Here is a 27,214-nt window from a genome sequence, read left to right as displayed (position 1 = left end):
GTGCCTGCCACGGGGTGCAGGGATATTTGAAACATGCCTCTTTGCATTGGGGCTTGTGCTGTGGCCTTTTTCCGGGCTGTAGCACAAGCCTGAATACAAATAGGCATGTTTCCGACCGCCTCCACTGAGGTCGGATCCTAATTTGGCAGGCAGGACCACCGACTACCTGTCGGTTGGTCCCGTTCCCGCTCCATCATCATAATCGGCCCTTAGTTGACACAGTAAGTGGTAAGTTTAGTAGACAAATACGCCACATTATAGTATGTGTCAGTCTCCCATAAACCTCAATTAATTATATGCACAAGATGAAATCAATAGAAAGAATGATGAATAAGGACCCAAGGGATTCAATGACATAATTATTAATCTTATTACACTTACTCTGCGATTGGTAAAGTAAGTGTAGCACTCTTTCACCATTATGGTTTTAATAATCACAGGGTCCATGATGCTGAGCACAGGGACTGTGCCGTCATATGTCCTACAAAACAAGAATACAAATATTAATTTACACTCCATTAAAATAGGCAATAATGCAAAATCAGTAGCACAGCTTTCTTTCTAACTTGTTGCAAAGTGTATTATTATTATTATTACTATTATTTTTATTATTAATATTATTATATTTGAATTCCATCTGAAGAGCAACCTTCTGCAGCTGTAATTACCAGTTACCTCTATTTGCAACCTTAAGGACAGTTACATTTGTAATTTTCTTTTTAAGCATTAAAGAAAACAGAAGGTATTACTCTGCCCATTTCTATAATGTCAAAAATCATTTTTAATATTCAGGAGTACCCCAAAGAATTCACGCCATTTGGAACTGAGCGGTTCTTAAGTATATGACAAAATTGGGTCATGGCTTAATCTAAACTGTGGGTATTATGATACTGGAGTGAGGCAAATGTATCCTCAAACTGAGATTAATTTTACAGAAGGGTCACATAAATAAAACAAAACATACCTGTCAATAGTATTACCCAGAAAATCCTTCATCTATGGGGTCTATTAGGATGGCGGTCGAAGATCAGCTCGACCGCCATGGTATCGGGAAAACCGACCATAAGAACCGCGGCTTAACCGCTGGTCCGATTTGCATGCTTCGCAGTCAAAATTCGACCACAGCGGTACGATCGCAGGCATTAACATTGCGGCAGTTGCTGCTGACAGCAGCACCGCCGCAATGTGAAAAGGGGTACAAAAGGGGGTGGTGATGGACGGAGCATCAGAACCAATCAAACACTCACACCCAGTCAAAAGATCTGGGTTTGATCCATCACCGTTCTTTAGCCCACTCTGCCACCCCAGTTCAGACATGGCTATATGCAAATCAGTCTGACCCTGTGCCTCATGGGAACAGTCCAGCGATGTAAAAAGGAGCATGTCAATCATATCAATGCGCTGCGTGGCAGGCACTGCACAGTGCCTGTCACCTGGTACAGGGACATGTAGACCCCCAGTGCACCCACACCCCCCCCAACATATTGGGGGCCCGCAATGGGCCCCCAGAGACATTCTCTGCATGCCTTTCCATGGGGGTCCCACCGCCGCGGAAATGCTGGCTACCCCCAGCATCATAATCAAGCCGGCGGAGCCTGGCCCTGCACTGGCACCATTGTAGAAGTCTAGTTCCGTCCACTAGGCAGGCGTGTGGACTGGTACCAGCGGAAAAGTGGCAGGTGGAAAATCTCACTGCTGCAGTCGTCACGCCATGCTAATGGGACCGAGTTGCAATTGCGGGTGGATGTCCGCCGCCGGTCCGGTGGTTACCACCACCTGCCCAGCGGCGCCCATCCGTCTGCCATCCTGATAGACCCCTAAGTTATAGAATTTCTACATCCCGTCCTCTCTAAACTCATGAAGCAAAATTCACAACCCTATTAACTTTTTCAGTACACTGTATTGGTTTTGTATCATACATTGCCAGAATCGCAATCGATTTTAAATGAACGTTATCCTTTCTTCATCTGTCTAGAGCATAATTAATATCAATGAAGAACGAAACTAAGTGAACCATTTCAAACATTGTTGGCTTACTTATTCATGGTCCATTCTTTATTGTTAGCAGACCGGTGAGACATTATATCAATCAATCAATCAATAAATCAAAGCATTTAGATAGCGCACTACTCACCCGGAGGGTCTCAAGGCGCTAGGGGAGGGGGGGTCTGCTACTGCTCGAACAGCCAGGTCTTGAGCTGCTTCCTGAAGGCAAGGTGGTCCTGGGTCAGGCGGAGGTGGGTCGGGAGGGAGTTCCAAGTCTTGGCGGCCAGGTAGGAGAAGGACCTTCCTCCTGTGGTGGCTCTTCGGATGCGGGGGACGGCGGCGAGGGCGTGGCCGGTCGATCGAAGCTGGCGTGTGGGAGCGTAGAAGTTGAGGCGGCTGTTGAGGTATCCTGGGCCTTGGTTGTGAAGGGCTTTGTGTGCGTGGGTGAGGAGACGGAAGGTGATTCTCTTGTTGACCGGGAGCCAGTGCAGATCTCTCAGGTGTCCGGTGATGTGGCTGCGACGGGGGATGTCCAGGATGAGTCGTGCTGAGGCGTTCTGAATCCGCTGGAGTCTCTTCTGGAGTTTGGCGGTGGTTCCGGCATAGAGGGAGTTGCCGTAGTCCAGACGGCTGGTGACGAGGGCCTGGGTGACCGTTTTCCTGGTCTCGGTGGGGATCCACCGGAAGATCTTACGTAGCATGCGCAGGATGTTGAAGCACGACGAGGAGACGGCGTTGACTTGTCTGGTCATGGAGAGGGAGGAGTCCAGGATGAAGCCTAGGTTGCGTGCGTGGTCTGTTGGTTTGGGTGTGCTGCTCAGGGCGGGGGGCCACCAGGAGTCGTCCCAGGCGGAGGGTGAAGATCCCAGGATGAGGACTTCCGTCTTGTCCGAGTTCAGTTTCAGGCGGCTGTTCGTCATCCACTTGGCTACGTCTGTCATCCCTTCGTGTAGGTTGGCTCTGGCGGTGGCGGGGTCGTTGGTGAGGGAGAGGATCACCATACTGTTCTATATGATATAGAGCCTGGGAACAAGTCTTGACCTTTTTATTGGTACAAAGTCTTGAGTTTACCATACATCAAATTTTAGCATATGTTTTTTTAAAATATCATTACAGGTGCTCCAGTGAGCCAGAAAGGTGATGAGTATTTGTTTTTCTGTGTGGGGTACTGAGCATGTTAGCCACAATCATGCATGAGTGCAGTACAGTGTCTAACCCTTGGTATTACAACAACAGTGATTCCCTAAGATTTACTTTGCATGAACTTAATTTTGTACAAAGAACATGTCACATCCTTGGTTATTTAGTAACACTCATCCCCCCTCACCAGTTATTATGGTAGTACTTGTATTTACATTGAATGGAATTAGCTCGTCCTTACTATTGTACATTTCAGAAACAATTATATATTTTGCTTTACAAATTGTAAAACCTTCTTGGTACTATCAGCAAATCTGCTGGAGGAAAATAGTTAGAAGCTGAAATTATGAATTAGGATTATGAAAAACAACACTTTCGAATTACGGTTTTACATCTACATCCTTCAAAGCAATTTTATATCCCAAATGCTCAAATGATGTTTATCTAAATCTAAAGTTTATTTTGTCAAGTCATACTTTTCCTTGAAAACTTCCAGATGTTCCTCAACGTGTGTTTCTTGCTCAGTGCAAACTCTTCCAGTACCCAAAATGATATTTTGAAAAATCCTGATACCGCTGATGTTCAAAACAAGTTTTACACAGGAGCGTGAATCTCAAATTTACCAACTAAAAAAAAAGTGAGATGACCAAGATCTAGGATGGACTTTTTTTCACGAGGAACAGAGTCACTACTGATTTGCATTAGGTAGGCCTCTGTCAAGAGTAGCACAGTGGAAAAAAAGATGGTTTGGAATGCTACCCCGAGCTATTGCCCCTGCTAAAGTAACACCCCTGTCTGTTGCAACTGGGCCTGGTAGTTTTCCTTGGGAACCTGTGACTAAAGTTATGTACAACACAATGACCTGGCATGCCTAGAGCCCCAGCCCTGGGATCACTTATTTAAATGTAATTTCACGGCCACACACTTTTTTTGTCCCTGCAACAAAAGCCTTGTTGGCAGAGCTCCTACTTCACCTGGAGCAAAGTCTCAAAAGACACATGAATCAATGCCTTCATCACCGCCCACTCCATCTCCTCCAACAACCTAGTCCAGAATGGCAGAAACTTCAACAACTGGATCACCAACTGCAGTGGCAGTGTAGTTCCTATTGGCAACAACACCCTCAAAAGATCCACTAAGCAGACTAGCTAGTACACTGAAGACTTCAGAACAGCTAAATGATGCTGTATACAACTGTAAAGGAGATGGTGCACAAGCTAGGACACGACTGATAAGATTACCTACAAGACAGCCCTCAATCTCTACCACAGACATTTGAGAGAATCAAACACATCGAATCAATCACCAATACCAGCAAAGAACTCTTCAACATCGTCCAAAATTCTCCAGCCCCTCATCTGCAACAAACAACATTCCCCCCTTCACCTTCGAACCCAAGGAAATAATCTGTGGGGAACCCGAAAGATCCTCGCTCTGCCACACTCTCTTCAACATTTATATGGCACCTCTGGCCAGCATTGCCAAAACCCATGGACTCCACATCACCCAGGCCCTCGTCTCCAGCCGACTGGATACGGCAACACTCTCTATGCAGTACAGCTCACCCCCCCCAACGACTACAGACCATACAGAATGCTGCAGCCAGACTCGCTCGTCCTCAATCTCCCTAGATGAACCCACATCACCCTCTACCTCAGGGAACTTCACTGGCTCCCGGTACAGAAAATATGCCAGTTCAAACTCCTGACCCATGCATACAAGGTCCTGCACAACTGCAGACCGGCCTAATTGAGCCACCGCCTGAACTTCCATCAGCCCACCCGACATCTCCACTCTGCATCCCTTTCTCTAACCTTCACCCCCTGCATCCAATGTAGTAGATGCGGAGGCCGCCCTTTCTCCTGCCTAGCAGAGAAGACATGAATTGAGCTACCCTTCCATCTTCGCACCTCCCCATCTCTTCCAGAATTCCGAAAGTCCTTGAAGACCTGGCTATTCAGCTAATTAACTGGACCCTGTCAGCTCCTGGATACCCTCACAGGTGACCATAACGCTCTACAAATCTACTGCTTGATTGAGTTGCTCAGTCATTGTTTGTGGGTAGGGCTATGTGGTTCGAGTCCGCACCTTTTACAAATCTTTTTATCAAGTGACTGTAGCCCCATGTACTAAGCACGAGTCACAAATAGAGATGGGCGCATAAGAAACGCCAGCCAGAGTAGAACCAGGGGTCTGGCTTGGCTCCAAGAGTCCATGTATGAGCTGAGCCATGAAAACGTTTGACATGTATTTCGTCCTTTGGATAGGGACTGTGTCGCTGGAGCGTGCATTTAATGGTCGGACTAAGATGATAGTAAATAAAATATTTGAAAGACATTCTGAACTTAAGTGCTCATATGTGATAATAAAGAAAATAGAGGCTTGGTGAAATAAAATATTTGCCTAGGATCACACAATTGGGAAAAGCAGGGAAGCCAGTATTGATTTCAGGTATCACATTCTGAAATTTAGATGGGTATCTCAGGTTCTCTCTCTCTTCCATTTACATAAGAGGTCACTATTTTGTCTTTTATTCTTGGCTCAAGAAACAAATAACAACAAGATAGCAGACCAGACTCAAGGCCCACAGCCCTAACTACGAAGCCAAGAATGCATTTATTCAGGTGTGTCTACCATTTAAAAGATAGGAGAGGTGGAAGTGGGGATTTACACCTATTGGTTTGGGAACAGAATTTTGCAGTTTGTGAGTTGAACTATTGTAGTCCCACTAAATGTACTACACAGTGGAGTTTTTGAATAGGCCCTCTGTGTTTCAAGTCTTTCCCAAAGACAGCTTTTAGCTGCCTTATGTTGAAGACCTATTGCAGACAATACCACTAAGGGGCCGATTCCGATTTCAGCTGGAAGGGCTCCGAACCATGTTCGGAGCCCTTCCGACCGTATCGGTCAGTGCCGGCCGGATTCCTTTCTGACCGAGCCATTCCGATGGGCTGGGTCAGAAAGGAATCCGACTCGGATTACCGGATTGCGGGCGAGCCTGTCACCGACCCCTGATGCTTCTGAACGTACTTATAACTTGCGTGGCAGTGCTAAAATTAAGTCTCCTGATAGATTTCAGGTTCCTGATCAGCATTCTCCTCGTTCTTCACAAGAAACATCAGGCTCACAAGCCAGTGGAGGTGATCGCCAGGATTGGGGTCGAAGTCAACCTGCGTCACAACTTCGTGAACAGCCTCGACAATTTGAAGTCAAGGACAAGCTGGGTGATTTCCCTCGTACACGACCTCCTTTTCAAAAGAAAAAGATTGCCGCTTTAACAGCGAGATATGCCACAGACGGTGAGAACGCGACTCCTGGACTGGACATGGGCAGTGACTCTGCTCGACAGCGCTGCAGAAGTTTCCATAGTCAGGGAGGCTCTGCGTCCGCATCTGGATGTGACAGCAACTGACACATTTGTTACTATTGAGACTGCAGATACCCGGGTTGCCCCCCGGATATAAAGCCATTTTCCAAATTGAAGGTGATATACAGCGTCCCATTAAGGTGGTTTTCTGGGAGAATCTGACCACTTCATATGACATTTTGTTAGCGGAGAGGGATTGGCTTCCACCCTTTGTGTTAGCCTCTTCTCGAGGGGAAGATGTAATAGTTCTGAGTTTTTCACGTTGTGCTCCTGAGGACCAAGCGCAGGCTTTCGGGTAGGAATGGGCTTTGGCCTTGGCCCTAGCGGCGTATCGCAATCAGGTAGGTTGGGATGTAGATTCACCGGCTAATGAAATACAGTTGCGCTCTATGCCACAACCTCAATATCCCATCAAACATGAAGCAAAAGCTTCAGTTTGTGACATTCTAAGACATTTGAGTATCAGGGGGTAATTGAGTCATGTACATCACCTATGAATAATCCTCTCTTTACTGTCCCTAAACCTGATGGTTCATTTCGGATTGTATTGGAGTATTGAAATTTCAACAGCCATTGCCGCACCTTTGCAGTGCAAAACACACGCAGCTCGGCGCTGGTGAATAATATTGTTCATAAAAAATACAAACCGACACTTGACATTTTCAATGGTTTCTACAGTCACAATCTCGACCGTGCGAGAAGTGACTTGACAGCATTCAGTGCCGTCGGGAATCAGAACAAATTTACACGATTGCCTATGAGGTTTAAGAATAGCCCCGGGGCATTTGAAGAACGCATTGTGTCTTTGTTGCATGACATTGACCCTAAGCCTTGTCGTAAGTTGATGACATCTATTTGATTGACGATGACCTTGCGCCGCATCTTGACCAAGTAGACCACATAATATTGTCTTTTGCCGACTATGGTTACAAGTTCAGTTTTGCAAAGTCACACATTGCCCATTTGGCAGTGCTCTTTTTGGGCTATGAGCTCAATAATGAGGGCAAGGGTTTAGCACCTCACTTCCTAGTGAAATGTGCACATTTGCAACCTTCTTCTTCTTTGAAAAAGTTACAATCCCAGCTGGGTTTTTTGAATTTCGGGAGGACTTACATTCCCGATTATGCCCAGCGTATCAAACCACTTTATGCGTTGATACAACCTAAGTTTTCATCTGCTAGCTGGCTTCCAGAACATACTTCCGTTCTGCAACTTTGCAGGCGGAATTGGTAGCGACTAATTTCTTAATGACTCGCGATAACACCACCAACCTGGTAATACGTATCGTTTCAGGAGCAGTGGGCTTCAAGTATTTAACATTCAATGAAGGAGACACAATACCCATTGCATACAAATCACACTTGTACACTGCGGCTGAAATTTATTTTTCCTTGAAAAAATCTTGACAGCAGTGCAGATGGCGATCCTAAAGGAACGCTCACTGGCGCAGGGCAAACGCATTCTTATGTTCACTCCCTTCCCTGCTTTGAAAGCGGTGACTAAAGCAAGTATACCTAATTCGAAGGCATTACACCCACGTTGGATTCAGTGGTCTACTTCATTGACATCTTCGGATGTCACATTTGAATTTGATCCATCACTTTAGACTCAAGAATTTTTACAGTATGAATTTGTTCATTCACCTCCTTTGTTGCTTCTTCCTCTGAGTGACTACCAATGCCTCATTTATATCGATGGCTCGGCGCAACCGGCCATGAGTTCCAGACATGCTTATTTAGCAGCGTGTGCTATTGTGGCTGGCTCCATTGAAGATGGGGGGTTTAAATCTTCCATTGTGCACACTCAGGCACTAGGGGACTGTACGGCGTAATTGGCGGAGCTGCGTGCTTTTGTTCTAGCTCTAGAGTTTGCTGATCCTATTGTGACTACTCTTATTGTATGTAATGCCTACTACTGTGTCCAGTCGTTCAATGACAACTTATTCTTTTGGTCTCAAAATTATTACCGCGATTCTAAAGGCAGCATAAAACGCTTTGGGTTCAAATGGCCGATCTTAAACAACGTCTGCCTCTCGCACATGTTATTCACACTCTTGACCACCAGTGTGTGGGAACACACGCTCTAGGTAATTCTTTGGCTGATGAAGCAGCCAAGTCCGCAGTAGCCACGTGTTCCATAGCAGCAGTTACTAGATCTATGACTAAAACAGATAATGAGATTCTTGCAGCGGTCAATGCAACGAGGGAGTGAGGTAATTATCCTTCGGGTTTCCCTTCTAAGTACTTGATCAAGGCTGCACATGAAGGCATTGCTTCTGCACATTTTGGTGTGTCAGCAACAGTCTCTATACTTCAGCAACGTTACTGGTGGCGTGGTTTATATAAACAGACTCGTAACTATGTTCTTTGCTGTGATGTTTGCCAACAAATCAAGCCTTCTACGGTCCCACGTCTGCCACAAACTCAGTTATGTATTTCTAATAGACCTTTTGGCTGTGTCAATCTTGATCACTTCGGTCCTCTTTCTTCTGATACTGCATACATGTATATCTTGGTTGCGGTTGATTTGTGCACTTGATTCCTGTGAGTCTGGCCACAACGTAGTACTGACGCTCGAAATGTCATCAGGGATTTGCGTGTCTTTGTCGGGATGTTTGCCTGTGGTACATTCCATTCTGACCAATGTCCAGCATTTGCCTCTAAGGCTTACATGGATGCGATGAAGTCTTTGGGGGTACAGGTGCAGTTTTCGTCTCCATACAGGCCCAAGGGCAATTCAGTTGTGGAGCGAATGAACTCGGACTTAAAGCAATCCTTGACAGCTAGAGTCTTAGGTACTGGCAGGGACTGGCTTTCCCACTTGTATGGGGTACAACGTACACTAAATATACTCCCTAGAAGGTCTCTGTGTGGGAGGACCCCTTACGAAATGCTCTTTGGCTTTCACATGTTTGTACCTGACCTTGATGGCCTGGAAATTGTGGCGGCTGCCTCTAAGTTTGACGTAGATAATCATTCTGCTATGTTACAGGAACTACAAAAGATACGTGATACTCTGGCAACTGAGAATTTACCATCTTCCATTGCTGATGCACTACTGATTCCTGTTACAGGTTCGCTTCCCAAAATTGGGGATCTGGTGTGAGAGAAGATTGAAAACAAGAAATAGTTTGGTCTCTCCTACCATGCTCCTGTTTCAGTACTTGGACTGAAAGGTACTCGTACAGTCATTCTACCACTGTTGCCAGGTCGCAAAGACAACAGGTACATCTCAGTGGACAATGTCAAGTTACACCGTGTGGCCGATTCTGAATAGTGTGACACCTGCATTTTCGTGCAAAGCAATTTCCTTAGCACCATTGACTTTGTCGTCATCTACTGCCACACGGATATCTGCTCATATGTTGGACACTGTAATTTATCTTCAACCACTGCAACAAACTTCTTCAGCAATGGATATTGTGAGCCCTTTTCCGGTTATGGATTCCGTGAGTGTGATACCATCTAGCCCACGATAACGCAAGGACGATTCAACACTTTCACCTTTGCTGGCAAACCCAGTGAGTGCCGGTGTTGGAGAACCGGCAAACCTTTCTTCTGGCTTCTCCTCCTCATCATACAGTTTGTCTGATGCACCACCGTCTAAATTTCATATTTATTACTCCTGGTTCAAAAAGACATACTTCGTTCCCCCATGGACCTACATTTGGTTGGTGCATACCCTAATTGTCCTCTTCATGACAATTGGATTTGTGACAGTGTACTTTTAACTCATAAATGGCCATTAACTCCCTGAACGCTCTCCAGTAAAAATGGTCGATGGAACTTTGCCTCCTCACACATCGTCCCATATCATGAAGCGTGACCAGTCTCTTGTGAACATTTCAGGTTTCCCAGTTCCTGATGGCATTGTTTGGGACAAATAGCTTACGAAGTTCATGGTCCCACTGAGGTCCTTCGAGTTCCATACATGTTTCGCGTCTCATTAGGAGATGTGATGACACAGGACATACATTCGGATGATTGGGATGTGCAAGCAGTTCATGCATTATATTCAGATTTTGTTTTTACATTTCTTTTTATTGAACAATATGACAATACAAAGGAAAATTAACTCTCAGGTGAGTGCAATCAATTCCAAAGCATAGGTCAAATTAACTCAATACAGGATCAGATAGCAACAATCAAACAGTAGGGTCAAGGGGACTGATGTGTGTCCGAGTCCGCTCTCGTCATGGGTGGTTCGCAGATCTCTCCTCGGTGAGTGTTCCACGCTCCCCAGACCTTCCCCCACTTTTGCAAACAACCCCTGCCACATACACCGACCTCTCCCGGAACATGCACCAATCAAGATCTTCCGACCACTTATTGATTTGGGGCGGCTGACTGGCGCCCCAGAGTTGAGCAATATTACGCTTGGCCAACATATATGCAAGAGTCACCCACTGCCTTTGATACACACTCAAGTCAGTCGGCTCCCACACATTCAGCAAACATCTCCGGGCCTCCGGTCGGACCTCCACCCCAGAACTTCTTTCAACTTCTCGTGGACTTTCGCCCAGTACGCCCGGATTGCGTCACAGTGCCACAGAATATGCATCAACGTGCCTACCTCTCTACAACCTCTTCTACAACCTTCACTCTCCGCTCTCCCCATTCGCACCAGACGAGGCCCCGTTATGTAGGATCTGTGCAATACTTTTAACTACACAAGCCGGAGCCGCATCTGGATCGCTACCACCTTGGGGGATGACACCGACTCCGACCTGTCCTCGTCATCGAGTTCCAGCCCATCCGCACACCACTGAGCCCTAAGCCACACCAATGGGTCATCCGAGCTGTTGACCAATTTCATACAGATCAACAAGATGGTTTTCTCGGGTATATGTCCATCAAGCACACGGTCCTCAAGTGGGGATGCCTCTAGAAGCTCCGTGCCATTGGGGATCTGAGTGGGGAGGGCATGTCGAACCTGCAAGTAACAAAAATACTCATTACGGTGCAGACTATATTGCTGAACAAGGGATTCAAACGTATGTATAAAGTCCTTACCCCAGACGTCTTTAATCTGAGTAATCCCAATGAGATCCCATTTGTCGAAGCCCATGGACCTCCATAAACTGCCCAGCTTCTCGGAGTTCAAGAGGGGGGTTGCGAGTGTCAGTCTGCCCTCCCATCCAAGACACCGGTTGGCTGCGTGCCACACCTGCAACGCATGCGCGGTCGGGCCATTCAAGGGGAACCTTCCAAGCCGGGCGTACAGGGCTCAATCTATCATCCCACCAGGGGCCTGGCCACAGTCCATGGTGTATCCCGGGTCCCCGGGGGGTCCGTAAACAATATTGTTCACCGCTGCCAGTTGTGAGGCCCAATAGTACCTCCGCAAGTCCGGAAGCCCTATCCCGCCGTCATACCATGGAAGGGTCAGCTTATTAAAGGCATCCGTGCCCCACCATCCCAGAGAAGCTGCCTCTGAAGAGACTCTATTTCCCTTAAGTATGTGGCTGGCACCGGGTCCATCGAGTTTTGCAAGACATACAAGAACCGAGGCAGAGCCATCATCTTAAAGAGGGCAGCCCGTCCCATCAGGGAGAGTGGAAGACCCTTCCACGCTCCACATCTTTCCTGCATCTATTCAGTGGGGAAGCCAGATTGCTGTCATACCGCAATTTCAGATCCATCGTAATAAATATACCAAGATATTTTAATCCTGTCGTCTCGATAGAAATAGGGCATGTCTCGGGGATCACCGGTGGGTCACCCACCAACACAAAGAGCACCGACTTTGTCCAATTAATGGCTAATCCAGAATAGCGTCCAAAAACAACAAGCACATCAAGAAAGTTGCAGAAGGATTCCTTGGGGTGTGTGAGATAAAGCAGTACATCATCAACATACAGATCTTATCTTCCCAGTCAGGCGTCCACCGCAAACCCCGTATCGACCTATCCCATCTGACCCAAGCCGCCAGCGGCTCCATGGCGAGCGTGAAGAGCAGTGGAGACAGCGGGCACCCCTGCCTGGTCCCTGTCCCCAACGGAAAGTCACTGGACTTACAATTATTGACAACCACTCTAGCTAGAGGGTTCGTATATAGCAATCACACCCATCCGATATATTCATCTACAAAGCCCATCTTGGCCAACACAGCAAACAAATATCCCCACTCCACCCTATCAAAGGCCATTGTGGCATCGAGAGATACCAATACGGTTGGCTCATGGATCCTCGAGGAGCCGCCGAGAATGCCATGCAACCTCCGCAAATTGAGCGCCGTGTTACGACGCGGCATAAACCCAGATTGGTCCGGATGGATCAGGGTGGTGATCACCCTGATGAATCTAGTGGCTAGGAGTTTCACAAGTATCTTGGGTTCCGCATTGAGGAGTGATATGGGCCTATAGGAGGATCCCTTGTTCTCCATAAAATAACGGTTTGACATCCAGAGAATCTCCTTCTTAATAGCAGGGTCTTTTAACTGCCAGGCACCAATGGGAGCCACTTTACCCACTGTTGGGATAGAAAGGGCAAGGGAAAGCCACAGCGGGGAGTGGTCAGAGATACCCCGACCAAGATATCGCACTTCTTGGATCATGCACGTCATCGCCGCCGGGAGCAACAGGTAGTCAAGCCTAGACAGGCTGCCGTGTGCAGCCGAGACATGGGTGTAATGCGTCAACGACGGATTACGTACTCGCCAACTATCCACCAGTCCCAACATGTCTAGGAAGTCCGGGAGCCATCTCTGCGCCTGTCCAAGCGCCCGGGGCGGACTCCGATCAACCTCCCCATCAAGCACTGAATTAAAATCACCACCCAAGACTAGACCACCGAGAGGCAGCGTGAGAAATATAGTACTCAAATCCCGAAAGGTCTCAGACTGGAGGCCAGGCGGCACATAGATAGAGAGGAAGGTGAACGTCCGGCCCCCAACTTGTCCGGAAATACCAGCATACCTGCCCCGTTGGTCAACCCACGTGGCCTGCACCGATAAGGGGAACAAATTCTTGACTAGGATACTGACACCTCTAGAGCCTGTAGTGAAGCCAGCATGCACCGCTAACCTGTACCCTCCCTTGTGATGGGCCATGCACTTATTCCCGAATAAATGTGTCTCTCGCAGTAAAGTCACATCTGGGGAGTGCCGCCTAATAAGTTGACTAACCATCCCCCTCTTGATCTTGTCACCCAAGCCGTTCACATTCCAGCTCAACACTCTCATCCCCGACCCTAAATTATTCAGCGCCATCAGACCCATGCTGAAAACAGAGCGCAACAATATTGTCACCTGAGCTTAAAAAATAACAACAAAAAAACCCACAATCGCACAACAAATGTGACCATACATAAAGAAAAAACATCCCCAACCCCCCACCCTCCACCCTACACCCCTGCTCCTTGGTTGCGCCTAACCCCAACTTGCAGTGTGCCTGTCGCCCAATACTCTAACTAATCAACTAACTAAAGATAGTCATGAGGAGAAAGACAGCTCCGAAGGACATCCTCCACCCCCCCCTCCACCCCATAACACCCATGCAATATTTACGCATATCTCATATAGCCACAAGAAAGACATACGTATTGGACACCCCTTTGTGCCTTCTCCGAGGTTCATTCCTGTTCCTGCTCCAACACTTCACCCCCACCACCCATGTTCCCCGGCATCTCAGGCTCCGGCCCAGGGTGCGTGTCCAACCAGTCTGAGGCAATGTCAGGATTGTCAAAAAAACAGAGTTTCCCATGAAGCTCAATCCGCAGTCGGGCCGGATACATCATGGCTTACTTCACCCCCTTTCCCGGAGTCTCTTCTTAACGCCCAGGAAGCTCTGACAGTGTTTCTGGACAGTCTGCGTGAAATCGGGGTAAAAGGAGAGATCAGCATTCTCGTACCTCAGAGGGGCCCCCGACCTGGAGGTCTGCAGGATAGCGTCTTGATTCCGGAAGTTCAGCACTCTCGTATTCAGCGGACGTGGGGGAGCCCCCGGCCGCGGCCTTCCGCCCAGGACTCCATGCGCCCTTTCAACGGTAAAGAAATTACTCTGACCTTTGGGCTGAAGGTGATTGAGAACAAGATCCTCCACAAATAGATCAGGGGCCGGTAATGCTGCCTTCTTGGGAACTCCCACTATCCGGACGTTGTTTCTCCGAGCCCTCCCTTCGTATTCGTTGAGCTTCTGGCTGGCAAGCTCGCCAGCCCGCCTGAGCTCCCGCATATCAAGCTGCAAAGAGGCCAAGTCGTCCGTCAGACTCGCTGTTTTAATGTCAAGGGACTTGATCTTCTCACTAGCTTTGGTGAGATCTGCCCAGATAAGGTTAACTTCGATGGTGACTGTATCCAGCTTATGGTCAAGCGACTCCATCTTCTGTCCAAGGGATGTCTTAACCCCATCTATAGCCGCCATAACATCGAGGAGCGTCGGTTCTGCCAGCGGGCCAAGCGATTCCTTCCCGGAGTCCTGCGATTTCCTCAAGTCTTGTGGGGACCCCTTAGACGTCGTATAGCAGTCCAACTTGTTAGCCTGGACATAACGAGCACCTTTGGAGGATCGTGATGGGGCCTTCTCGGTTTCAGGTTTGGATGCCATAATTAAGCCGAAGTCCAGGCTCCTAGCAGTACGCGGAGTGACCACCACCGTACCCGCCTGTACTGTTGATATATCTGGAGACACGCCCCCTCTGCACTTCAGGCCCTAGGATGGTGGGTCAACCCGCTGGCCCCACCCCGAGCACTCAGTCAGACCCCCTGTTCACCAGGCGTTATCAGACTGACAAGTCCATGACCAGGACAGTCACCGGTCACCTCCCGCTACCAACGCCCAGTCACAGGCGAGCCAGGAGGAAGTCCCTCGAGGGGGTCAGGATACGAAGCAGCAGCCGCTCCAAGGCGGCGACGGAGCCAACAGGCCTCAGGAGCTTCCCTTCGGGGGCGGCCACAAAACTCACCTCAGGGCCACGTCGCCAACCGGAGTCCCCCGGCAGCCAACCACAGGCAACGTCAGGGCAATGGCCCCCAAGGCCCCGCAACGTCCTCCTCCTCAGGGGTCGCGGCTCTGCAATAGCCGACTCGCTGCTCGCTTGCCCAGCTGGAAGGGGCCCCCGGCAATCGCAGTAACAATCAACAGCCGCATCACGGGGCCCCAGTCACCGCCAAATCAATCGCCCCAACCAGCAGGAGGGACGTCCCAGCATCAACACGCGGCGTCTCTGCAGGCGGGTGCAATCCAAGGGCCTCCGATCCAGCCCAATCAATATCCCTCCGTACCTTGGCGTCCGCAGCGTCCACGCCACAGAGGGCCAGCCAACTCCAGTCGCGGCCGCGGGGGCATCCCGGACCACCGCCAGTCTCACCCCGCTGCCCAGTCTATAGCTCCAGGGGACCGGGGGCTGGCCAACGTTCTCCGACGGTGTCCTCCGACAACACCACAGGACCAGGTCCACTCCTGGGGGGGTTGTTTTTTGGGGCCCCTGGCACCGGCCGCCACTCTTGCGGCCCGTCCCAAAGCCCCAGGGACGCTAGCGCACAGACAGGTCGCTGCCGGCCTGTCATCCAGGTGCCCCCACGCCCACAGTAAGTCCCCGCCTACACCAGAACGACCTGGTGGGGTCCTCAGTCGCGTAGCGATGTCCACTGCAGTTCCGACCGAGACGAGCTGGGCGGAGCTCCGAGCAACGGGCCACTTCCGGTCACGGCCGCGGGTGTTGGCAAACTCACGGCCGGCCGGTCCAGCAACTCGAGCCCCAGGCTTAGGGCTCTCCGGAGGCCAGGAACGCCACAGCGCGGTGCTCCGGTCCCCGATATTGCAGGGGGACCGGAGTTGCAGGAGTCTGCAGCCACGGGGTTCCGCTGCCGTATTCACGAGACAGCGCTCCAGGATATGTTCAGGATGTCGGGTGAGAGGTCCGTCCCAGCGGAGCTGCTCACCTACGTGGCCATCTTAGGCGCGCGCTAGATTCCTCCTCCTATTTTATTCAGATTTAAAATATTATGCTGGCTTTGATGCTGAAGATTTGTATGTAAATTCTGCCAATGATGGTGATCTCTTTTGCTATCAACATTATGGGCATCATTTTTTACACACAACTAACAAGATGAGACCTGTTTTTAATTTTACCCAATGGGAACACTACATTGTCCAACTCCCTTAGAGAGGAGTTCTAAAACTCTTAGAAATAAGTTCACCTATTTTTCAGATTATGATTTGACTAATCCTGAATCCCATTTTTTTAGGCTTCAAAAAACCTCTGAATCTAAGTTCCTGTTATCCCACACTAAACTGATTCATGCCACCTTGTTTAGAACACAGTTGGCTTCACATGGTTATGACCATTGGAAACAGACTATAGTTTTAAAATCAATCTGGGGTACAAAGCCATGGCAGGTTCAGGGCACTGAGACATTACATCGTGCCTGCCCGATCCAGACTCAATTGTTATTTTTAAATGATACCATTTACCAAACATCTTGTTATGGCCTTGCAACTGTCAAAAACTTGAATACCCCCTCCATTCCATTATTAGCTAAATATGACAATTGGCGGTTACATAATAACTACACCATTGAGGCTTTGCAGGCTCTGCTTCAAAATGCCTCTTTTAATGTTTCTGAAATTGATTAATCAGGATGGTGGTGTGGCAAACTAGTACAAATGCATGCCAGTTGCGTTTCTGAAATGTTACACCTGGTTTCATTCAGCCTAAGCCTGACCCTCGTTATCCACCTCATCATTCTGTGACTACATACTCGGTAGGTAAATTATGCCAGCAGTGGTCAGAACACTCTACACAGGCATCTGTGAAACAACATCTTTCCCTCTTATCAAACAATATTGATTTGGCTGATTTTCTCCTGGGCCCACGTAATCCAAGAGCCCCAAGCGATTTATTTATTTCGCTTATAATGACATTTGGAAACTTTCCCAGATCGAAGCAGCCTTCAGTCTGCGTCAAATTGATCAGGTTAATTTAGAAAAAGTCTTTGCTGTAGTGGACAACAGCATTAACACAGTTTCTTCATACATATACACCTTAGACACTATTTTTTCTTCTGTAATAGATATTGTGCAAAGGGATGTTTCTGTGTTATATCATGGTCAAAATCAGTTAAGGCCAGTCATGCAATTTGCTTGGACTTTGCAGACACTGAAAATGGGTAAAGTGCCTTGGGATTATTTGAATGCCCCTGCTTTATTTTTGCCTTTTAACCTGACTGATAAACAGAGGTTTATGTCCATGAAAGATGCTGTATACACGCTGTTACATATTGAACAATTGGAGCCTTTGCCATTCTCAGTGGCGGAAACAGACTCTGCTGTTTGGTTAATTCATGGGGTTATCACTTTGCCCTTTTCGCTTTTTCAATTTAAATCATGTATGCAACACTTTCCTGTTGGCCACTTTGAACCGCTTGATAGTGCTTTTCTGCATGAATTAAGGGGGCCTGCCCTTTGCTTATCGGTGTCTGAGGGAGGATAAAGAAGTTTTCCTTACAGGGGAGGAATGTGGTTCGACAGTGGGTCACTCTCTTGTGTGCAAACACGTTTAAATTGCACGGCGAGTGTAACGTGTCAGCGCCGGATCTCGATTGCTTTTTAAAAGGGACCCCAGTACCATTCATCACGCCTTTACACTGCTTACTAACAGCAGCTATCTTTTTTTAAACAATCAAGACTGCTGTGGTTTGCGGACGGGAGTCCCATACTTGGTAACAGTTTCCCAGCGCGTAACTTGCTGTATCAATGTCCTTTTCCAGAACCCGCAAGGGAGTTCAGATTCTACACTTTGACCTTCCATTCCGAATTTGAAAGCAGAGTTCAACAAATTGAGCAGGCTCAAAGCCCTTTTATTCCAACAGGAGATGGCACTCACTTCCGCCAGAGAAACATTCAGATTGCAGGTGGCTCGGACCTCGAGTGAGATACAGTTGCTTCTGAACACTAACCCCCACTTCATTTGGGGGAACGAATTCTCAAATATTTAATGCATCTGAGACGACAGGCCTTGCACATTTTTTTAAATGTGTGGGATCTGGCCTAGTCTCCTACTTTCTAACTATATTCGGGGTAATACTGGCTTTTATTCATTCTATATTTTCCAGCATTTTCGGAGGGTTTCCCTTAATATTGGTGCTGGCGGTTGGTGTCCTGCTTCTCCTCTTTGTGCTCCGTAATGGTTGCTCACTTTGTGGCTCTGCACAGGCTGGCCCAGCTACAACTGTATCATAATTGCCTGTATGAGGCTTTTGGATGCTTGCCTTTAGCAACGATTGGCGTAAGTTACGACTTGACCTTTCGCTTTGCCTACTATACTTGCGTGCAACCAGTGATTCATTGCAAAAGATTTCCGTTCTCCTGGGCTATGGAACTTTGCTTATCAAACATGTGGTGTCCAATCCCTGATTTTGGCCAGTGGATGGGTCCCTTAGAGGCGCATGACGAGGCTTTCACTGGAAGTGAAATTGTTAACAGTTAGGGAAGTCAATAAAGATCAGAAAATGGCCTTCATAGATGGGGCCTAACAGTTGAATGAATAACGACAAAAAGTGCCCAATACCATAGAGATTCTCTAGGCTCTGACCTTAGATTGTACCTAGCTAAACAAGTGTATCTTTAACTATTGCACAAATACTTCAAGTGAGGCAGAGTGTTAGATATCTATTATAGCCTTAGAGCCTGCCATAGTGGGCTCTCTTGGCCGTTAAAGGCCAGAGCCAGGGAGGCGGGCTTTTAATGGCAGGTAGAGCCCACTGCAGAGGGCCCTAAGGCTCTTAGAACATTCCGGCTCAGAGGGCAGAATGTTCTAATTTGTAAAACAAAGGCCTCACGGAGCCCGAGGGGGCTGAAATCCTCTCTGGCTCCGTGAGGCCTTTGTTCAACATTGGAATGTTGATGCTCCAGGCTTCTACCGTCTATTAGAAAATCGGAGCACTCCATTATTTTTAATAGAATGCTCAACATTCTATTGTTCTAATAGACGTGAACAGCATAAGATAAAGCATTATATGAAGATTGAACAACCCACTTTGTTAAACACTTTCAATCTGAGTTCCTTTAGCAGAGATATGAGGCACGAAAGGTGAGGAACCAAAAGAGTGAATATAGAATGACATCTGGGTTCTTTAACCTCTTCAAGAAGAGTGTAGGAAAGCGTATTCAGGAAAGTCAGCAGAGTGAGATTAGAGGCAGACTGGGGGCCTGATTAGGAGTCTGGCAGTCTTGTGACTGCCAGAATCAAGGAGGTGCAGGGGCTGTGGTAGACTGCCAGCTGTGCCAGAGAACAGTTGTTCCATGGCTGTGGCGCCATTGCGCCACAATGCAATATAATGAGTGGTCCCACACAGCATATTACGAGTTTTTCCCCCACCAGCATTTCATGGCGGGAGTCCTGTCATGAAAAGGCTGGTGGTGGAGGAATGAAGTGGGACCTACAGGGCCCCCAAGTGCCCTCCACTATGGGGAAACATTCATGGGAGCACAACATGTGCCCCCCTGTCTGTATTCCCCCAAAAGTGTTCCAGCACAGCATGGACATCACCGTCCATGCCGTGCTGGAACTTTTCTGCTGTTCCCTTCGTGGAGCCTGTTTCAGGCACCGCCTAGGGAAAAGCAAAGGAGTTGAACTTGTGTTACACAAGTTCAACTCGTTATACTGCCGGCAGTCCTTGCGTGGGTTTGGCGCAGGGGAGGCAGTTTTGCGCAACTGCGCCAAACTCATATTTAGGCCCTGAGTTTCTTCCATCATGGCATAGTTCTTCAGCTCCATGGAGAGAGTTAGTGTTAAAAGAAAGAGGGTGTGAGTCAAGGTTGGCAGGGTTTGAAATGGATTGAAAGCAAGACAGGTGCAGTTGGGTGAGAATAAAGAGGTAGAAATACAATCAGGATTAGACAAAGGTAAAGTGATAGATAAAGGTGGATGTCCATCAGTAGTAGAGGGTAGAACCCAAAGGTTATGGCAAGCCAGGTCACAGCAAAAGAAAAACTACAGAATAGAAAATGTGAGGATGGCAGGGCCAGCAAAGTTGTCAAGGAATTAAAAAAAGAATTAAAGGAGTGGTTGGGTAACCAAGTGAAATAGGATCAGATAGATAAATACACAGAAGTGAAGCAGGAAGTAATACTAAGGCATGGAGGATAAGACAAAGGGGAAGGGATGAAACAAATTGATCTGGGATTTGCAAAGATGATATGAGCGTGATTAGCGAGAAATGGGACTTAGTGGGTTTTGGAAAGAGGAAGGTTAAAGGTGCCTAGAACTAGGAGTGAGCCAGCGGAAAGGTTGAAAGATGAAAAAAGCATCAAATGATCATCATGTCTGTCAGACCAGTTACTGACAAACTGTAAGAAAAGAGAGCAATTCAGGGTCCCAAAAGAAATAAACAATACACAAAGATAATTACTAAGGACAATAAGTGAAGAACTTCTCGTACTAAATGGTGAAGATTTCATGATTTCGGTTAAGTTATTCGAAGGCAAACACGTTGTCTAAATGTGATAACAAGAGGAGAAAAATGTCCACAGAAGATGTCTGCTATGGCTTATATTGTAATATTTTAGTACATCTTTTATCCATATCAGTGTTAAACAGTTCTAGGGTCCTAATTTGAATCCAGTCAGGGTTTATTGCTTCTCTGCTACATTTGTAGAAGAGCACCAATAAGCAAATGTTGAGCACGAATGGTTAAGCAAAGAAACATGAATTAGACTTAACTGTAATACAGTTTCAATCTAAAATTTAGGACTGACTTCTAGCTTAAACATATTTTATTGTGTCTACAAAGTCCATTTGGAAGGCATGTGGATTCTCATTTCAAACGTCACACAAATCATTCTGTTCCCCCATTTTACTGTAAAAAGTACATCAAATAAAACAGTAAAGAGTTGTTTTGAAGGCTTCTGTGGGCTAAAAACATTAACATAATAGTAAAATGGTTGTGGTGAGTAGCAATTGAACTATTGTCCTTCGAATGCTCAAGCTTTGGACTGCACTTGTCTGATTTTTCTATCTGCACCATATGAGCATCACATGCTTGGAGATGGGGAAGAGAAAGGAGCGGATCATAGTATGTGTGCATGTGTGTACTGTAAACGGAAATCTTACCCCCATATTTTGCCATACTTCTTAAAACAATTCATATCGAATTGCAAAATACCCTGCAGAGGAAGGAAAAAAGGTTAAGTTAAAAACAAATAAAGACTAATGCTATAAAATTAAGTGTACTTAATCAAAGAAGCTTCATTCTATCAATTATCTGCTCTTATTGTGCTGGATACCTCCACCGTGATGGAAGCGGTAAGATTATGGGTGCCTCGACTATCGCACAAATTATTCTCATTCACATCAGAGGCCCCTAAAGTCCTTGCATATCAGCGCCAATGATGGACATAACTTTCAGCACACTAAATGGCCTAGGCTTGGAGTTTTATGCTTATAACTAATTGTTACCAGGTTCTTTACTTCAATTGTTTCAGTTGAAGAAATTCAAAAATACAATACTCAAAAAGCAGTACATTCTCAAGAGAAAGCCCAGGTCTAGGAACATGGTGCCATATGGTGTCTAGATACATGTCCAGAGCCATGCAGCTAGAAATTCATATCAAAGAAAAGGTGGAGGTCAAGCAAGACAAGATAAAGAGGTGTTATGATGACAGAGGGTGTAAAAAGTGTGTGCGTGTATGTGACTGCTGAAGAGAAAAAAATTACAAAGAACAAAGGCAGTTTTTGGGTATGATGGGCCTGTACAAATAGTGGACGACACTAAAGGGTCTGTGAAACTGAGTGATGGTAGGTGGAGTTCTAAGAGGAATATGATTGTACTAAAGAAGGAGCAGGTCAAGTCTTTTGCGTTGTATGAAGACAGCAGTTGGAATGACACAATGGAAATTGGTGACTTGCCAGTGGTCGATATCCTATGGTGGGATCAGGACAAAGTGGAGGGTATGGAGAAAATATAGTTGTTGAAGACGCCATGGAAATGCACGTGTTGAAGGCTAGGTAAGTGAAGATGAATCTACTTCTTTACAATAGCATCTTGAAGTGGAAGATAGAAGAGTTTCAGGTGGAAGAGATATACTCATTGCGGGAGACCATAGAGATGACCAGTTTGAGAGATTATTAGTTATACCAATATAAAAGAAATATGATGGAAGAGATGTTGTATCCTGTGTGGCATATCAATTTTCACATTGTATTTATGTATACATTTTGTTCAGCAGTTATTTTTGGGCATGCTTTGCTTCAAAATGTAATGTAATTTGTTTATTGTATTGATTTACATTTACTGCGCATGCTTTCTTTGGAACATCAGTGATGTTCTAAGTTCTATAGGTGACTACTGGTGATTGGATTCTGGATCATAGTTGCTGTCAAGGCAAGGCTCCTGCATGTATAGAATAAATCCTACTTTCATCTTTTTAAAATAGCTAAGAAACTTACCAGTGCAGGTATTTAGGTCCCTACACCTTGCTTATGAAATCATTGAATGTAAGAAGCCACTAGCACTCACGAAACAGCTTTTCTACACCCAATCATGCTAGAATCATACTGGATTTATTTCCCTTTCACAATTATGACAATAGGTATACTTCACTTGGAGCATCTTTGTATTAAAGCAGTGGGTTCCGGACCGTCCTCAAGCAATCCCAGAAAAATGGGTATGTAAAAGGAGGATTACTATTGAGATGTTCAAAGCTCTCCTTTGATGGGGTAACATCACACCTAGTGAATGCCACAACTTAGAGTTTTAGTATTTACCAGGTAAAATATTACCTCACAAAAACACCACAGGGTTCGTAATAGGTTGTGTGCTGTGCCTTGCTCAAAGGTTCGAGCACATCGTTTCAGAGACTTTATGCATATAGGCATCATGTGCACATGTGTAATGGACACAAGGCACCTCTGCAATATGAAAACGCAGGGCCTGACTCACAAAGGTAACTTTTGAGTAATGTACACTTTAGAGTAAGTTTACTAATTTTAGTATTCACAATCTCCGAGTGTAAATTTACTACAAAGGTTTAAGTTACATGTCTTCAAACCGGGAGTATAGCAATTAGGTTATTCTAGTGTGGGTAGGTGACTTCCCTCCCTTAACCCCTCCTTAAATTTCACAAAACCACTCTCATTCCTCCCTAATCCTATTCTCTTCTGGATTATGTCTAATATTTTGAAATGCTACTTCCCTTTGTTTCACCAACATTTACTACTTAAACTAAACTTTAGTTGGGGCAGAGAACTCTGCACACATAAATAAAGGTAATTGTGGAGGCATAAACTCTGAAAGTAGCTTGTGAATAGGACTTTTTAAACATTCTGTAGTACTACAAATGTACTTCAGAGTGAAGTTTGTGAATCAGGCACACAGAAATTATACATCATTTGAATAGTGGTTCTTCCAATAGGAGTGTGAATGAAAACTTAGCAACATGTGATTTAATGAGGCCACCAACCTAACTAAAATACATAGGTAATCACAAACATTTCACTACAAATGTCTCACATTTTCTTCACCTCCAATATTTACCCAGATGAAGTAGTCCATAAAACACAGGGAAAATTCTTGGTCTCTTCTTAACCGCATGCGTGCGGGCGGAATTCCGCTCGTACGCTGAGATATGCGAAACCGCATGTTACGTGACGAGCTGGGCTCGTCATCAGCGTAGCAGGAGGCTACCTCATGACGAGCCCAGCTCGTCATCAGCGTCGAAGGGGTTAAGAAAGAGACATGCGTATAGTAAAAATGTTTAGACTAAAACAATGCAAAGTAGCATAAAATGTAAACAAAATTACACATTTCTCCTATCCCTTTGCATGCATAATGAATGAAGCAATTACAAAACAAAGAGTACAGTGTTTAGAAAATAGGAGTAAGTGAGCAATGTAATTAGAATACAATACAAATACTCACACACATGGAGATCAGGGTAATTTACACATTTTTTAGAAAGAGGATGTTAGGCTGTATGTGAATTTCCAAAAAGGAATATACAATGCATTTTAGAAACATCACAGAAAAGCAGGAACATATTGTATAGGAGAAAGCAGAGGAAAGAATTTTCTTAACTCACATTCCTTAATTCAAGAAAGTTTCCAATGAATGGCAGGGGCTTAGGCCCAGGAATGCCCAGCTTCTTAAATAATCCATGTGTCCAAGTTCCGTATCTGAGGAGTGAAATAGAGTATTTAGGGGTTACAAATGAAAGACTACTGCTCGCCTCAAATAAAGCATAAATATGAGGCAACTCTCACAGAAGAATGTATTAAGATCTGAAGAGGGTCAGAGTTTCTATTTGAAGACCTTTTTTTGTTTTGTCAATAACGTTGGTGATGTTTAATTAACCTGCACAAAGTTTTCCCAAAATGTTAATCCACCTCGACTCCTTCAAGGAAAGTTTTGCACTGATCCGTCAAGTGGGGACCAAGAAAAGTGTTCAGTTTCCAAAACGTTGATTTCCCATGTTAATTTCCCAAGGAAATGTTGCTCTTGGATGGAGAAAAAATGGCTGAATGGAAACCAAGGACCTGATACACAAAGGTAAACTTGGACCAAAAATCTAAGTTTATGATTTTCGGTATTCACAAAGGTAAGTCACAAGTAGTATCTTTACATTCACAAAATCTCATGCCCGAGTGCGGAGATTCCACTCTGCACCTGGAGTGGAGATCACCCTCCAGGTGCGGAGTGAAATCTCCGGAATCAGGGACTTGGTCAGTGAGTCCTGAAAAGAACATGAAAATGTCCATACGGACGGGGAAAGGGTGGGCATACCTCGACTGTCAGGGTCATGTGGGGGGTGCCAAAGGGACCACCCACTGCCATCCTTAAGGTAAAACTTGAAACAAAATGTTTGTTGTCAGTACTGCGGTACCAAGCAAGGACAGCTTCTGTTGTGATGTAGTAGCAGTACTGATATCACAGTACTGAAAAAAAAAAATTTTTTAATTGGATGAATCCGCAGAAACGAGATTACCAAAATTACAACAGTATAAAGTCAAAGACTTTTATTCATTATTTTTGCAACTTTATATAGCACTGACATGGCCTGAAGGCATTAGAACACTTTACAACAAGCAGAATATAAGGGTTACAGTGGGTTACATTACTGGTAATTAAACTAAAATGATTAATTCAGAGGATGTGTGCAGGATAACCACAAGAAACAGCTACAGCAATTGGACAGAAGAAATGAACAGTTACAGCATCAATTTAGATGGTGGGGTCAACTAACGAAGGCAGGTCAGAACTCTGCGGAGAGCGTTCAGGAGGCTGGAAGCTGCTCACGGTATCTAGGTAGGCGCGGTACCGACTTTTTTGTTGGTAAAGGAGGAGGTAAGGTCTTGGAATCTTTTCTTGGGAATTTATTGGATCCTCTGATTGTTTTGCCTGGTGTGCCCAGCTAGATGTAACCGTTCAGAAGGTAAATAAAGCTGACGCTGAAGGTGCTAATTTGGGAGCTCTCTATAAGCCTTATGCAACGCTGAGTGGGGTTGAATGTCTGGTTGGGACTGTGCTTTTTCGGGAGGGCTTTAAGAACTGCATGGAGAAGTGTGGGAGCAGCGTCCCCTACAGCACCCCCCATTGTGCGACTGTGAAACAAATGTCAGAGCCAGCTATCTGTCGGTATACCTTTCTCAACAGGGCTCCTAATCTTGTCTCGGATTTGCCGAAACCTCCTTCAGTTTCCCCCCAATTACAGAAGTTAAGGCTACCATCAGACAGGACAAAGGGAGAGCTATTGCGGAGAGAACCCCCCCAGTTAGTGGAAGGGGGAGGGGGAAAGCCAAAAGGGTTTTGTCTTCTAAACTTAGAATAACTCCATCATTGAAGACGTATTACAAGGTGCTAGCCACCACCTCCGATAAGGGGCTGAATAAAAAAACCACTATGGCGTCTACTGCCTCTCAGTCTGGCCCCTATCCAGCCATAGAAAATCCTCAACCTTCTACTATCCTCTCCATCAGTGTAACAGACGAGGCGGATATACCTCTGGGCCATCAGGCAGTTATCCACCCATCAGTGGAGATATCTAATAGTTTTTCTGCTTTAGACAACCATGAAAATGTCTCAGGTACTCTTTCTGTTAAGGAGAAAGTGGATGTTTTTCCTTATACATCTGAGACTCCGCTAGCTGGATCACCTGTTCCTCCCTTACCTCTGACCATGATAACCCCTGTGTCATTGGCTGCCATCTTGTTAAGTTAAAAGGAGGACATCGGGAGAAGATTTTCAACTTCAGAGGCCAATCAAGCCGCTCTTCAAGCCTCATGTGAGGTATTGGCGCAGAGAATAGAAGAGGTCTCGCAGAGAACGGATGTTCTTGAGTTAGAGATTCCTAAGATTAGGCATGCCTTACACTCCTCCTCAGTTACGATGGACAAATTGGTCGAGCAAAATAGGGAACTTAAAGACGATATAGAGCGTTTGGAAAATCACTCAAGAAGGAATAATGTGAAAATATTAAATGTTCCTGAAGATCAGGAGGGGGAAGATATTAAACACTTTGTGATCTCCCTTTTAAAGATAACCATCCTAAAAGATTCGCTGGAATTGGATCTGGTCTCTGACATCCAAAGGGTTCACCGTGACCCATATAGGAGGAATCCAGAAAAGCAAAGGCCAAGGAAAACTCTAGGCAATTTCCTCACGTACGCTATTAAGGAAAAGATACCATCCCTGGTCTTGAAAGCCGGTCAGGTTAAGAGTAATTCCTTTTCCAGTCCATTCTCCTTCTCCATCCGGTCCGATGTCTCCCATATCACTGCAACAAAA

At 46.0% G+C, this 27,214-nt stretch overlaps 1 protein-coding gene across 1 annotated transcript in view; it reads right to left on the bottom strand.

Moving 5' to 3' along the window:
• Positions 1–27,214, bottom strand: part of LOC144786064 (cytochrome P450 3A5-like) — a 146,749-nt gene that overhangs the window by 92,851 nt on the left and 26,684 nt on the right. The window contains exons 2-4 of the mRNA XM_078665009.1: positions 24,513–24,606; positions 21,547–21,599; positions 382–481 (exon numbers count right to left, since the gene is read on the bottom strand). Of these exons, the coding sequence (XP_078521135.1) occupies positions 382–481; positions 21,547–21,599; positions 24,513–24,606 (247 nt within the window). The remainder of the gene's footprint in view (positions 1–381; positions 482–21,546; positions 21,600–24,512; positions 24,607–27,214) is intronic.

This window comes from Lissotriton helveticus, chromosome 10 (genome assembly GCF_964261635.1).
Source record: "Lissotriton helveticus chromosome 10, aLisHel1.1, whole genome shotgun sequence".
In the NCBI taxonomy this organism is placed as follows: Eukaryota; Metazoa; Chordata; class Amphibia; order Caudata; family Salamandridae; genus Lissotriton; species Lissotriton helveticus.
Note: the sequence above shows the minus strand (reverse complement) of the source record. Positions and strands in the feature narration are given on the sequence as shown.